The following is a 16,121-nucleotide window of genomic DNA, read 5'->3' as shown; positions in this document are numbered from 1 at the left end:
CTTCTCGTCGACTCTCGAGAGGTCTCTAGTCCCATTGACCAATAACCAATGGCCAATGGCCAATAGCGATCACCATATAGCCTAGTAGTGCCGATCGAAGAGAAGAAGTGGATACAGATACCGTAACGTAGGAGCCACGCATGTGTGTAAGGGGGGTGGGGGGTGGGGAAGGGGTAAAAATGCCCGGTCAACGCTCCTGCCCTCAGTGGATAAAAGGAACGGAGATCGACGATTTTCAACACAGATCGTCTTTGAAAATGCTGGGGAAGATCGCCGTTGTCCTATCCGTCCTGGCCCTGGCCGGGGCACAACTGCCCAATCTGGGCTGGTGTCCGGAATACGTCCCAATGGCCAATTTCGACATGAGCAGGGTGAGTTTGCTATTTGGCAATTTTTTTATTAATAAAATTTAGTTGCCTAACATTTTTTATTCGAAATGTGTTCATTTATGTTAATATTTTTTTTGGAAACTAATATTTGAGAGAGCCGGGGCAAAAAGGATTCTCTGGGAAAATTAGTCGGCTGACACAATTTCGATCCGATTTGAGTTTTATTTAAAAAATTTAATTTAACTTAATTTTGAAGTGATTTGTAAGAGTTGATTCCATTTTTTTTAGTTGTTCAGGATGCAGAATTCCTAAAAATAAAATAAAGAATCTAAAGAATTTTATAAATTTATAATATAATATATAAATGTAATATGATATAAATATAAATATAAAAATAATTTATAAAATGTTCCTATTGCAAATTGAAAAAAATTATGTTTTTTTCTCCTAAAAAAGAAAAGAAGGAAGAATTCTTGCTTTAAACAAAAATAAAAAAGCGGGAAGAAAAATGAAGAGGATTTGGTTTTTTGCCTTCTTATTTTTCTTCACTTTTTTTTTGTCTAAAGGACAAAATTTTTTCTTTTCTTTTTTAGGGGAATCGTTAAATTTTTTATTTTATTTTCAGGAATTCTGCACATTAACTTGATTATTGGACGTTAAATAGGATTCTAAACTTCATTTTAATCTCAATTAAAATTCTTAAATTTTGATTTAAATATTCTTTTCTAATTTTTTTTATAACATTCCTACTTCAAGATTAAAAATTATTGGACCAACTCATTTCAAATCAGACAGGCATTGCAACTATATTAATTTTAAAAATAGACTTTTTTGAGTTTGTGTGTTTTTTCAATGATTATTAGGCACATACTTTTGAAGGATACTTTTTTATATATTTCTTATTTTTGAAATTTTTTCTTTTTTTCATAAATATAATTTTTATTTGTGAAATCAGTTAAGACATTTCTGACAAATAATATCCATGAGAATACAAATCTGACCAAAATTTATTTATTTATTAACAAATGAATCAGTGAAGGTGTTACTTCAAAATTGACTTTTGAGTTTATGTTTTCTTTCCAATTGATTTTTAAAAATATACTTCTTGAAAATTTTTGTTATTTTTTGTTATCTTTCAAATTCTCTTAAAAAATTGGACTCTGAATTTTTGTTGTAAAGATTATTTTCTTAATATTTTTTTTATTTATAAGATTTATAAGATCATGCAAGACTTTTCTGACAAACAATATCCATCAGATTACAAACATCGCAAAATTATTGTTTTTTTTTATTAACAAGTTAGTAAGTGAAAGTGCTACTTCAAGATTAAAAATTGTTGAACCAAATCGATTTCAAATTAGACAATCATTCCAACTATTTTGATTGCAAAATTGGACTTTTTTGAGTTTATTTTTTTAAACTTATTCTTGTAAATATAATTTTCAAGGTTTTTTGTTATTTTTGAAATTCTCTTAAAAAGTTTGACTCTCTTTGAATTTTTGTTTTAAAGATTATTTTCTTAATATATTTTTTATTCATAAGATTTATTAGAACAGGCAAGACGCTTCTGACAAACAATATCCATCAGGTTACCAACATTGCAAAATTATTGTTTTTTTTTTATTAACAAATTAGTAAGTGAAAGCGCTACTTCAGGATTGAAAATTGTTGAAACAAATCGATTTCAAATTAGACAGGCATTCCAAATATTTTCATTGCAAAATTGGACTTTCTTAAGTTTAAGTTTAAGTTTTTTTTATCATGTTACCAAACTCAAAACAATTTATTTATTTATTAACAAAATAATCATTAATTAAAATTCAAGATTAAAAATTATTGGACCAAATCCAGTTCAAATCAGACATGAAGTGTAACTATTTCGAATCAAAATTGACTTTTTGCGTTAACATTTTTTTAACTGATTTTTAGAAACATACTTCTCCAGGCTTTTTGTTATTTTTTGTTATTTTTGAAATTCTATTACACAATTTGACTTTCTTTGATTTGACGTTTTAAGGATTTTTTTCTAAACATTTGTATATTTATGAGATTCATGAAATCAGTGAAAACCTTTTTGGCAAATAATATCAATCAGGTTACAAACCTCGCCAAAAATTATTTTTTTATTAACAAATTAACCAGTAATTAACAATAGAAATTAAAAATGATTGGACCAAATTAAATTGATTTATGGAAACATACTTCTTAAGGCTTTTTTTATTGTTTTGTTATTTTTGAAATTCTGTTAAGCAATTTGACTTTCTTCAAATTTATTTTTTTTAAAGATTCTTTTCAATTTTTATAATAATGAGATTCATGAAATAAGTCAAGACATTTTAGACAAATAATATAATTCAGATCACAAAATTGAAACTTTTATTTGTTTTTTTTTTATTAAAAGATTAATGAGTGGAAGTGCTATTTTTGACGAATAATCGGGTTACAATATTTACAATTTTTTTATAAACAAATTAATAATTGAAAGTGCTGCATTGACATGCAAAAATTAAAATTTTCTGGCCGAACTGTTTTTTAAAATTTTATAAAATATATATATATATATATATTTAAAAATTTTTTACATAAAGAATTAAGTTATATGTAGGCAAATCTTTTTTTGAAAACGGATATTTTTTTCCAAAATTGATTTTTTTGTATTTTCCTTGCAAGCGATGAAAGATATCATAAAAGAGTAAGATTTTAAAAAAAATTTTGTTTGAATCTGTTTTTGAAAAAAAAATTCGAAACCCAATTTTTAATATTTTCAGAAAAGCCGCCGGCATTTTTTTAATTTTCAAATTTTGTTCAATTTCCGGCAAATTTCCGAAGAAAACGTAATCCTCACCTGAACAAGGAAATAAAAATTAAATCTTTCAAATGTGTCAAAAGTTATAAACGTTGAAAAAAGGTTTCAGAAGATTTCAAAAGATTTCTAAGATTATTGAAAAAGAATTTGGAAGATTTAACAGCAAATTTTGAATTGCTTACTGTTTTTATCAAATTTTAAGAAAAATTATAATCATTTACAAAGATATTTGGTAGGTTTATAAGTATAAAAAATATTCCACAATAATTAAAAATATGAAAAATTCAAAATTTTTTCCCACAAAATGTAGATTTTTAAAGATTTTGAACAAAAATTTAGAAGCTTTTTTATGATTTTTGAAAGGTTTGAAGAGAATAAGTAAATTTTGTTTAGAATCCTGAGAAAATTTTGAATTATTTTTTTGAATTAATTTTCAAAGAAAATTGTAAAAGATTTGATTAAAATTATTTTTTGAATTAAAAGGTTTCCGAAAATAAATAAAATAAAAAATTTTCTAACCTCCCAAAAGTTCTCAATACATCTTAAACTGATAAAAAATTTTATTAATACTTTTTAAAATCCTGCAAAAGAAAAAAAATTTATAGATTTTTTTTTGACACATGAGATTCTAAAAAATCTTTTTGAAATTTTTCAAAAATGTTAGGAAACTGATCTATTTTTTTAAATTAAAAAAACTTGCTCAGTTTTACAATATAATTTTTGCTAGCATTTGATTCCTTAAAAGCTTTTAACATATCAAGAATTATCAAAAGTTTTTATTAATTATTAAAAATTGGTTTTCTTCTTAAATTAAACAAATAAATGAAAGCACGATTGACGATGCCAGTAAATTTTATATCAACTTAAATTTTTCTATCAACATTTGTTAATCTAAACTAACCATTTCCCTTCGAAACTTTTTTTTTATACAAAATTTGGTCAAAAAATCTTGCGATTTTATTATATTGAAAATCAGATTTCTAAAAAAAAACTTCTATGATTTTAAGAATCAAAAGAATATTACTGTTGATGAGTTTTCAGATCAGAAACATTACTTTTAATGCAAAAAATTGATTTTTTTAAAAATATTTTTCCATTACTAATAACTACGTTTTCAAATTATTTCTTAAAAAAATAGAGATGGTGAAAAATTAATTTACGAAAACAATTTTTAAAATATTAAGAAAATTTTGCGAAATTTGTATTTTTTTATACAATTTATTCAACAAAATTATAAATGTTGTCACATTACTGTGTCATTGGTAGTCAATTTTGTAAAAGTAAAACGACGTTATTTGTTTAAAAGTACTTAAATTGTGGATTTGTTTATAAAATTGTTTATAAAAGGAATAATGCTTGTTCTTTGATAAAGTGTCATAAGGAAAATAGAGAATATGACCGCTGAAAATTGACAAAAATCCGTAGTTTTTAAACAAATTCATTTAAACAATTAAAAATTATTATCAAGAATTAAAACATAATGCAAATTATTTATTTTGGAAAAATTTGCTATCAATGATGTTAAAGGAACGAAGTCATCAGAGCGCAAAATGACTATGATATGAATTTGTTTCGTTTTGTTTATTAGATTAACAATTACTTTAAATTTATGAAAATGGCGACTCCCTATTTTTTTTATATCCCGAACAAAAAATAATATTTCCACTGGCGTTTAATTTTTATGTAGGATTTCCACTCAATAATTTGTTATTTAATTATAAACTTTGAGTAATAATACTTGAATATTATTTATTAATTTAATAAATATGTTAAATTTATTCTAAAAAAATCATTTTTTTCTTCAGTTTTTGGGAACCTGGTACGAAGCAGAGAGGTACTTTCAACTGTCTGAAATTGTTTCTCGTTGTGTAATGGCCAACTACACAAAAGGAAATGATGGAAGGTTCCGCGTGAGCAATGAAGTGATCAACAGATTGTAAGTGCAAATCAATAATTCTATATAATTTAATTTATTAAAAATTTTCATTATGTCAAACATCAATAATATTAAATAAAGAAAAATTAACAGATATTAAATAAATATTATTAATAATTATAATAATTATTATTAATATAAAAACATTATTATAAATAAATATTGTTATTAATAATAATATTTGATATCATAATATATGATAAAATACTCCATAAATTAAAATCAGTCAATATTTGAGTGATTGAATATTTCAAAAATGCTTTGACTGAAAATTCAGTCATTAGAAACGGCTGATTTATTTGGAAATATTTACTGATTACTTTATTCAAATTAAATTATTTATTCAATGAATCTTAAAGTTTATATAACTTAAAGTCACTGATTTATTCTGTGGGAGTTACTGATTATTTTAGTCACAATGATAAATTTATTCAGTGAAAACTACAAATTAGATCAATTAAAAGTACTGTTTTCTTCAGTAAAAATTACAGATTGGATAATTTAAAATCACTGATTTCCTCAGTTATTCAAATTTACCGATTTGGAAAGTAACTTTTGTTTTGATGTGTCAGTCAAAGCGGCATTATTTAAATCAGTCAAAATTGACTGTGAATCAGTCGCTTTTAATTATTTTTAATTTGGAGTGTAGTATAGCTAAAACTTCATTTTTCGTCGAATTTGTATGGAAATCAGTTATAGCTGGTATTAGTACCTCTTTAGGGTTTCTAATTTTTAATTTAACGACAAAACTTACAAAATTCAAAATGATGGAAAAAAGTTAGAAAATTTTCACACACTTTACTCAAACTTGGTATAAGGTGTTTTCAAGGTTGCTGATTGCGAATTTGTCGCAAAGTTATAAATTGAGACTGTCGGATCCAAAATGACGGCCAAAATTTTTAAATTTTTTCGTTATTATTTTAAAACTTAGTAAACGGCAGTTTTTGAGATCGATGATTTTGAATTTGATGTCGAAGATTAGAAATTAAAAATAGGATATCCAATATGGCGGCAAAAATGATAAAACTTACACACATATAACTGAAATCCAAAATGGCGGCCATTAAAAAAAATTTCGCTATCAATTTTAAAATTAGGAAAAGGGATTTTTTGAGATTGTTGATTTGGAATTTGGTGCCGAAGATTAAAAGTTAAAAATTCAAAATTTGGATTCAAAATGGCGACCTGAATAATTCTTTAATTTTTACATTATAAATCTCCAACTGAGAGTTGGTATAAGAGGAAGTTTCAGGTAGCTGATATTGAATTTGACATGAAGTTACAAATTCAAAATGTCAGATACAAAATGGCGCCGAAAAAGTTTAAATTTTTACATATTTTATCTCGGACTGAGTATAAGAGTTTTTGAGATCTCTGCTTTTGAATTTAATGTGAAAAGCAACAAATTAAAAATCGCGGATGCAAAATGGCGGTTAAAATTATAACATTTTTACATGTGTCGTCTCAAATATAGTTTCAGTGGACTTTTGAGATCTTGGTATCAATGGGTTTTTCGAGACTGCTAATTTCAATTATATGTCGTCAAAAGTTACAAATTCAAAATGCCGGATCCAAAATGGCGGAAGAAAGTACACAATGTGCACATATTTGATTGAAATTGGTATAAGGGGTTATTTGAGGTATAAGGAATTTTTTGAGCTTGCTGATTTTGAAATTGATATTGAAATTTAGAAATTCACAATGGCGGATCCAAAATGGCCTCCAAATTAATTTAATTTTTACACATATTATCACAAACTTAGTCTGATGGGTTTTTGTAATCGGCGATTTCAAATTAAAGTTCAAAGTTACAAATTGAAAATTGTGAATCCAATATGGCACCCTAAATTGTGAAAATTAGGAATAAAACTTGAAACTTGGAAATGGCCACCATAAATTAAAATGTGTACACCTTTGACTGAAACTTGGTATCAGGGAATTTTTGAGGCCGCTGATTTCGAATTTGACGTCGAAAATTATAAATTCAAAATGACGGATCCCAAATTGCCACGGAAATAATTTTACATTTATATATATTATCTTAAACTTGGTCTAAAGGGGCTTATTGAAATTAGTGATTTCAGATTTTACGTTTAAAATTACAAATTTGAAATTACGAATCCAATATGGCGCCCTAAATGGTAAAATTTGTACAGATTTGACTGAAACTCGGTATAAGGAATTTTTTGAGCTTGCTGATTTTGAATTTGATATCGAAATTTAGAAATTCAAAATGGTGATCCAAAATGACGGATTCAAAATGGCCTCCAAATTAATTTAATCTTTACACATATTATCACAAACTTAGTCTGATGGGTTTTTGTAATCGGCGATTTCAAATTAAAGTTCAAAGTTACAAATTGAAAATTGTGAATCCAATATGGCACCCTAAATTGTGAAAATTAGGAATAAAACTTGAAACTTGGAAATGGCCACCATAAATTAAAATGTGTACACTTTGACTGAAGCTTGGTATCAGGGAATTTTTGAGGCCGCTGATTTCGAATTTGACATCGAAAAATAAATTCAAAATGGCGGATACAAAATTGCCACAGAAATAACCTAACATTTACATATATTATTTCAAGCTTGGTCTAAAGGGATTTTTTGAAAATCAGTGATTTCAGATTTGACGTTCAAAATTACAAATTTAAATTTGCGAATCCAATATGGCGTCCTGTATTGTAAAATTTGTACAGATTTGACTGAAACTTGGTATCAGGAATTTTTTGAGTTTTTTGATTTTCAATCTGATATCGAAATTTGGAAATTCAAAATGGCGGATCCAAAATGGTCTCCAAATTAGTTTAATTTTTACACATATTATCAAAAACTTGGTTCGATGGGTTTTTGTAATCGGTGATTTCAAATTGCAAGTTAAAAGTTATAAATTGAAAATTGTGAATCCAATATGGCATCCTTAATTGTGAAATTTAGGAATAAAACTTGAAATAAAATAATTTTTGGATTTTTTTTTTCAGTACTGGAGTCAAAAGAGTACTTGATGGAGAAATTAAAGCAGCTGCATCGAAAGCTGACGAAGGAAAACTTCATGTGAGATATACAACTTTGCCACTGACACCAGAGACTCAATACTCAGTTTTGGAAACTGATTACAAAACTTACGCTGTTTTGTGGAGTTGTTCAGGATTTGGTCCAGTCCATACTCAAAATGCTTGGATTATGACCAGGCAGCGTCTTGCACCTGGAGAAGTCCTACAAAAGGTGAGAAAATACGTCAAATTTAATTAATTATTAATTACTTATTTTTCGATTTGGAAATTAAAAATTTTTTTAAATTTTAAAATCCTTTTCTACTCTATCAAAGAACTGTTTTCCAAAACTTTTCCGGATCCAAAAAAATTGCGGACCAGTTCCGGACGACTGAAAAATCTCAAAAATAAAACTCCTGAAAAAAGAAAATATTTGAAATCCAAAATTCTCAAAAAGGAAAATACTGCTGAAAATTTAAATTTTCTTAAATAAAATTGTCGACATTATAAAATATTCAATCCTGAAAAATGTCCTGCATATTCAAATTTCTCGAATCTAAACTATCAATAAATTGTTGATTATTTGGAGAGAAAATAATAAATAAAATATTTTATTTGAAGAAAATATTTCGTATTTAATTATAAATATGATATAAAATTTTTTTTTTAATTTTCAGATATGGAAATTTAAAATTTAAGATTATTGAGATTATTTTTAATCTAATAGTTGAATTTTCGACAATATTGTTCAATTTTCTATCAAAATATTGTTGAATTTTTAACCCCAAGAAGTTATTATTCAACAAAAGAATGTTTAATTTTTCTAACAAATTGTCGAATTTTAAAGTCAAAAAGATAATCCTTTCGCCCAACTTTTGAATGTTCAAGAAACAATTAAATTTTCAACTAAGTAGTGAAAAAATCTTTCAAACTGTTTAATTTTAAAACCAATAATGTCAACATTCTTGAAAACATATTTTCAACAAATTAGTGGAATCGTCAAACAAAAACTGATGAATTTTTGATCACAAAATTTTTAATTTTCAACCAAAAATTCAATTTTTAGTTAGTATTGATTAATTTTCAACTAGAAATATAAATTTTTCATTAGAAATTTAGTAGTTAAGTTTTCATTTAAAAAAATAAATTTTAAATCAAGAAAATAAATTTTTAATATAATAGTTGAATTTTCAAATGAAGTAGATGAATTTCTAACCAAAAAGTTTCATTTTGAGTTAATATTAATCCATTTTCAACTAAAAGTATAAATTTTTCATTAGAAATTTAGTAGTTAAATTTTCATATAAAAAAATTCAATTTTAAATGAAGAAAATAAATTTTCAATAAAATGGTTGAATCGTCAAATAAACCGATGAATTTTTTTATCAAAAAGTTGAATTTTCAGTTAATATTAATCAAATTTAAATTGAAAATATGAAATTTTCATCAGAAATTCAGTATTTAAATTTTTCATATAACAAAATTAATTTTAAATCCAGAAAACGAACTTTCAATAAAATAGTTCAAAATTGAAGCGAAATAGATGAATTTTTAACCAAGCACTTTCATTTTCAACCAGGATGAATAATTTTTAACTAATTTGGATAATTTTTAATTAAAAATATAAATTTTTCATTAGAAATTCAATAGTTAAATTGTCAGTTAAAAAATTTAATTTTCAACAAAAAATAAAAAACGAATCTCTTAAAAAACACTTACATTTTGAATAAAAGATATTAATTCTCAAAGAAATAATCTATAAGTTGATATTTCAACCAAAAAAAAGTTCAATTTCAAGCAAAACAGTTGAATTACAAATAATATTAGTGATAAATCAAAAATTAAATAAAATAAAATAACAAATATGTTGATTTCTAATCAAAAATTTATACTTTTAGTTAAAAATGGATTAATATTAACTGAAAATGAAACTTTTTAGTTAGAAATTCATCGGTTTCGGTTGAAAATTCAACTATTACATAAAAAATTTATTTTCTTGATTTAAAATTTATTTTTTTTTTAAATGAAAACTTAACTACTAAATTTCTAATAGAAAATTGAACTTTTTGGTTGAAAATTAAAAAGTTTGTTATAAAAAATTCATCAGTTTTTGTTTATCAAATGAATTATACATTTTTCAATAATAAATGGGTTTTCTGACATTATTTTTATTTATAAATTTTTTAGAAATATCCATTGAAGTTTTAACTTGTGCACTATTAAAAAAATATTAATTCAGATAATATTTTTGATTTATTTGGCAAATATATTTTTGTATGATAAAAAAATTATGTATATCATCACTCATATTCAGTCTGAATCGACCGAGTTGAAATCAAGATAATTCATTTGATTGGAAATTTTATATCTCACTTGTTGACCAACATGGATATCGGAAATAGGTTACGGAAATAATTTATTTGTGGTTATTATTCAAGTTTGAATAATAGAACAATTTTCCTAATAGATTATCTTATCGTTTCTTAATAGGTCAAGACTACTTTTACCGAAATTTCCGTACAAATAATAGAATTTTTTTATATGTTCAGAATTTTTAACCCAAAAATAATAATTTTCAACAAAAAAGTAAATTTTTTACCAAGTTGTATACAATTTTAACTATGTAGTGTGCAGCGCAAAATTAACTTATTAAAAAAATTATATTTTTGTAACGTAATACTTTTAAAGTTTGAAAAAGGATATTTAGTTTTTATTTAAACTATTATTGTTTTTCTGGAAATGATCAAAATTATTATTCATTTATCGCAAAATGCAGAGTATTTATCCTGTCCCCTTTTTTCCAATAATTATATATTTGGTTAAGGATTAACTTTTTTTTTAATAATTTTTTTTATTTTGTTAGAAAACTCACACTTTTTAAATAAAATTTCAACTGTTTCATTAAAGGTTAAGCTTTTTTGGTTCAATTCAACTGCTTTTGATTTAAAATTAAATTATTTTTTCGTGGAAATATTAACTCTTACATTATTGGTAGAAAATTAATCTTTTTTTTTACTCAAAATTTAACTATTTTTTGAAAAATTCGTTTTTCTTGATCGTTGAAAAATTATTTTTTAACTCAAAATTTACCAATTCAATGTTTGATTAATATCTAATATTTTGAATTGAAAAGTCATGTTGTTTTTATTACAATATTTTTTTTTAGGTTTAACATGAAAATCATTACATTCTTTGTTGAGAATTCTTCTTTCTTATTAACAATTTTTATTCTTTGATTGATAATTTAGTTGCTTTATCGAATATTCAACAATTTTGTTAAAAAATAATGAAAATTCGACTTTTTTACTATAATCAACTCCACTTGATTAGAAATTTAACATTTTTTTGTGAAAATATTAATTCCTACATTATTTGCTTTTGAAAATTTGATTTTTTGTTACTAAATAAAAAAGACTTCTTCTTTTTAAACATACAACTGTTTTTTTCAAATCGTTTAGTTTGTTTGACGATACAACTATTTTGTTGAAAATTCGTTTTTTTTGTTAAAATTTTTGTTATCAACTAAAAATTTAACTTTTCCATCTTTGGTCTAAAAATGATCCTTTTCAGTTGAAAATTCAACATTTTCTTGAAAAATTCTTATAAATGTTGAAAAATTTTCTTTCTTTGTTAGAAAATTAATCTTCTTAGTAAAAATGTTTTTTTTTCAATTTATCTATTTTTGATAAAGATTAAATTATCTTTGAGCAAATTTGTCTTTTCTGAATAAAGTTATTTGTATTTTACTTAAAGTTTAAATTTTTTGGTTAAAATAAGAAGTATCATAGTTTGACTCAGAATTGATCTTTTTTGGTTGATTGAACTAAATGGTTAAAATTTGAACTACGTTATTAAAAAAAAAATGGTTATCGAAAATTTATCTTTTTGGTAGAAATTTTAAATATTTATTTGAAAACTTGTCATTTTTTATAAAAACATTATCTCCTTGGTTGAGAATTCATCTTTTTGATAAAAAAGTTTCACTTTTGTGTTGAAATTTTAATTATTTTATACAAAATGAACTCTTTCGTTGAAAATAAATTTTTTCAGGTTTAAAATTCGACGGTTTCGTACAAAGATTGTCATTTTACGTTTAAAACTTGAAAATTTGGGGTAAAATTTCACTGTATCATTTAAAATTCAAATATTCGGTTGAAAATGATCTTTTTTGTGTAATTTTTCAAAATTAAAATTTAACTTTTACCCTAAAAATTCGTGTTTTTATTTTAAAAATTCATCTTTTTGGTTGTAAATTCAACTGCACGGCTGCAATTTTAATTATTTGCAGCAAAATTGGCATTTTGACTTAAATTTGATCATTTTGACAGAAAAATCATCTATATAGTTGAAAATTCACCCATTCAGTTGAAAATAATTTTTTTTTCAAATTCTTATTTAGTGTGAAAAAATCAACATTTTATAAAAAATTCCGCTATTTGTTAAAAAATTTAACTAAATATGTTGAAAATTAACTTTATTTTAACAAACTCATCTTTCAGGGTTGAAAATTCAACTGTTTTTTTTTACAAAATTCATATATTTTTGGTTGAATTCTACTGAGTTTGCTTTAAAATTAAATCTTGATTGGCTTGAAATATAAATTATCATATTTTTCTTTAAGAATTCACCTTTTTTAGGCAAAAAATCAACTAACTGGTTAAAATTGAAGCTAATTTTTCAACAAGTAAATTTTATACTTAAAGTTTTATCTTTTTAGTCAAAGTTTTATTTTTTGTGTTGTTGAAGAATTAACTATTTTATTGTAAGTTCGTCTCTTTTTATTGAAAAATTGAACTACTTTGTCAAAAATTCTTTTTTTTTATATTAAAAATTAATTTTTTTATCTAAAAATTTTTAATTTATCTACTTTATCGAAAAAAGATGTTTTGATAGAAATACTAATGAATTATATCGTTTTTAACAAAATTTAATACGATATCCACATTAATCCTAATCAACTAAATTGATCTCCCAAATTTCGTGAAAGATCTTCTTGTTTCCCCCATATTTCGAGCTTTTTGTCATGTGAAGCCTATTATTTACAAAGTTGAAAAAAATCTTCTTGTATTATGAAATCAGTAAATAATAATAATAAAAAAAAACGTTAAAATATGATATTCATAAAAATTATTTTCAGGCCTATGGTGTTCTGGATAAATACAAGATCTCAAAGACTTTCTTTGTGAAGACAGACCAGGATGATTGTGTCCTTTTGTCTGGTTTACCATCTAATCCTCCTGTCGAAGAACCTCAGAATGACCAACCTGAAGAAGAATCTGGTGAACAAGCCAGAAATGTAGAAAAGTCCGACCTTAAAGCCGCAGTTCCAGTGGTTCCAACTGTTCCAGAAGTTCAAGCAGTTCCAGTAGTGCCACCAGTAATTCTAAAATCTGCAGTAGTTTCTGATGATGTACCAGAAGTACCAAAAGTACCAGAAGTGCCAGCACCAGAAGTGGCGAAACCAGAAGTGCGAGAACCAGAAGTGGCCAAACCAGAAGTGGCAGAACCAGAAGTGGCAAAAACCGAAGTGGCGAAACCAGAAGTGGCCAAACCAGTTGTACCGGCTCAACCTATCAAAGAAGCTCCAGCAGTAACAGCAACTGTCCCAGAATTGATCATGAAGGTTGCAGATCAGGCGAAGGAAGTCGTTCAGGAAGCTATCAAGAAAATCAAAGGAGCACCCAAAGAAGTTCCTAAAAAGGCAGAAATTGTTGCCGAGGCTGAAAAAATTGCTGCATGATCTCAAAAAATAGTTGAATGTGAATTGAAAGAGTGATATGAAACATAATAGTTAAGTATAGTGCCAGAACTATTATTTATTTATTTGCAATCTGAGCATCTTTCTTTTCGTCAAGGAAAGTTTTTTGGATGCGAAAAAAGAAGACAAATGTACAAATGAAAAAGAAAAAAAATGAATGAAAAAAATCAATGAATAAATTGTTACATAAAATGTTAAGGCTGTACTTTATGATTTATTCCCTTAACTGCACTAAATAGTTACATACATTTTATTTATTTTTATTAAATCGAATCCAATAATAAATCGCATTTAAAGTAAATTAGTTTTAAATTCTTTCATTAAACTGTGTCAAAATCTGCGAAGTGAGCCAACTATTTTTAAAAATTAAATAAAAAATAAAATTTATAGCGATTTGTATTTTTACTAATTTTTCAAACGGTAATTGTAAACTGGATACTTTTTCGATACTGATTTTTTGTTTTTACCAAAATCGTAATTTGTAAACAATTTATTTAAACCAATGAAAATAAATATAACTTCTCTATCTAACCTGTTACTTTTGATAATTGGATATAAATTTTTATTTTATAACGTATTACCTAAAAAAAGAAAAACATCAAAACTTTTATCGAGTCGTAAGTTATTGCTTTTTTTTGCTCGGCACTCAGCGCGCGTCGCCCGCACAGTAAGGAAAATCTACATTTTTTGGTTCAAAATGCGATTTTAGCTGAACCTGTCGACCGATTTAGATTTTCTTTTTAAAAGCTGATACAATTTCGAAGGAAGCTATCAAGACTGATTTTTAATTTATTTTTTCAATTCTTTTACAAAAAAATAAATATGACGAAAAAAATGGCCATCTTTTCTTTTTGAGGTAATCGCCGACGTTGAATAGATTTACATTATATAGAGATATTCTATCATGATGAAATAAAAAACCAAATTTTGTTATAAAAAAATTATTTGTTGATAATGTGTTTTCTATAACTTTAAATAATTTAACAGTTTTTTACGTTATCTTGCAAGAAATTTGAATGGAAACAATATTTTAATGAAAAAGGTTTTTCTTAAGACTATTCTTGTTAATATTTTAAACAAATTCATTATTCAGGCAATCGTCGTCACAAAAATTCGTTTTTTTCGATGTCAATTTTTTAATATTAGGAACCTCATAATAATTTCATAGAAACACATAATTTGTTGTTAAATTTTATATTTTTTTAAACGAAGCCATTATTCGAGCACTTATAATTGGAAAATGTCTATTTTTCAATGCCAGTCCTTTTAATCAAGAACTTCATGTTAATGTATTTTTAAATTAAATTTGTTTGAAAAGACATCAAATTAATCAACTGATTATGAATGTTATTTCATTTCAGTAACATTCATAATCAGTTGATTAATTGGATGTCTTTTTAAACAAATTGAATTTAAAAATGCATTAACATGAAGTTCTTGGTTAAAAAGACTGACATAAAAAAACTAATGTTTCGTCAACAGATGCCCGAATAATACATTTGTTTATTGAATTTGTTTTTTAATAAAAATTATCGAACAGTGATCGATGTTCCTAAGATTATCTTGAAGTTCTGAAATAAAAGAACTGGCATTGAAAAATAGACATTTTCCGATTATAAGTGCTCGAATAATGGATTTGTTTATTAGATTCGTTAAAAATATTATAAAATTTATTAACAAATTATGTGTTTCTATGAAATTATTATGAGGTTCCTAATTTTTAAAACTTGACATCGAAAAAAACGAATTTTTGTGACGACAATTGCCTAAATAATGCATTTGTTTATTAAATTTGTTTAAAATATTAACAAGAATAGTTTTAAGAGAAACTTTTTTCATTAAAATATTGTTTCCATTCAAATTTCTTGCAATATGACGTAAAAAAACTGTTAAATTATTTAAAGTTATAGAAAACACATTTTCAGCAAATAATTTGTTTATAACAAAATTTTGTTTTCTCAATTAAAAGCACAGACATCGAAAAAACGAATTTTTCCGTCGACAAATGCCCAAATAATGCATTTGTTTATTAAATTTGTTAAAAAAATCATTAGGTTTATAAACTAATTATGAATGTTCCTAACATAAACATTAAGTTCTCAATTAAAGGCACTGATATTAAAAAAAAAAAACGAATTTTTCCGTCGACTAATGCCCAAATAATGCAATTGCTTATTAAATTTGTTGAATATGTTTTTTTAAATAGTTATAAATGTTTCTGAAATTATAGTAAAGTTCCCAATTAAAAGGACTGACATTGAAAAAAACTAATTTTTCCGTCGACAAATGGCCAAAGAAT

At 24.9% G+C, this 16,121-nt stretch overlaps 1 protein-coding gene across 1 annotated transcript; it reads left to right on the top strand.

The window, feature by feature from the left end:
- Positions 1 to 227: 227 nt before the first annotated feature.
- On the top strand, positions 228 to 14,020 carry LOC117178974 (titin-like). The gene is made up of 4 exons (XM_033370569.1): positions 228 to 371; positions 4,941 to 5,071; positions 8,053 to 8,296; positions 13,202 to 14,020. The coding sequence occupies exons 1-4, from the start codon at positions 258 to 260 to the stop codon at positions 13,802 to 13,804; spliced, it is 1,092 nt and encodes a 363-aa protein (XP_033226460.1). The 5' UTR covers positions 228 to 257; the 3' UTR covers positions 13,805 to 14,020.
- Positions 14,021 to 16,121: the final 2,101 nt, after the last annotated feature.

This window comes from Belonocnema kinseyi, chromosome 8 (assembly GCF_010883055.1).
Source record: "Belonocnema kinseyi isolate 2016_QV_RU_SX_M_011 chromosome 8, B_treatae_v1, whole genome shotgun sequence".
In the NCBI taxonomy this organism is placed as follows: domain Eukaryota; kingdom Metazoa; phylum Arthropoda; class Insecta; order Hymenoptera; family Cynipidae; genus Belonocnema; species Belonocnema kinseyi.
This window is presented reverse-complemented; position numbering and strand designations above follow the sequence as displayed.

Bases quoted from the DNA above. Each gene is read 5' to 3' on its own strand.
- LOC117178974 (XM_033370569.1), top strand. From the start codon at position 258: ATGCTGGGGAAGATCGCCGTTGTCCTATCCGTCCTGGCCCTGGCCGGG. The intron at 372-4,940 runs GTGAGTTTGCTA...TTTTTTCTTCAG, and splicing joins CCAATTTCGACATGAGCAGG to TTTTTGGGAACCTGGTACGA. The intron at 8,297-13,201 runs GTGAGAAAATAC...AATTATTTTCAG, and splicing joins CTGGAGAAGTCCTACAAAAG to GCCTATGGTGTTCTGGATAA.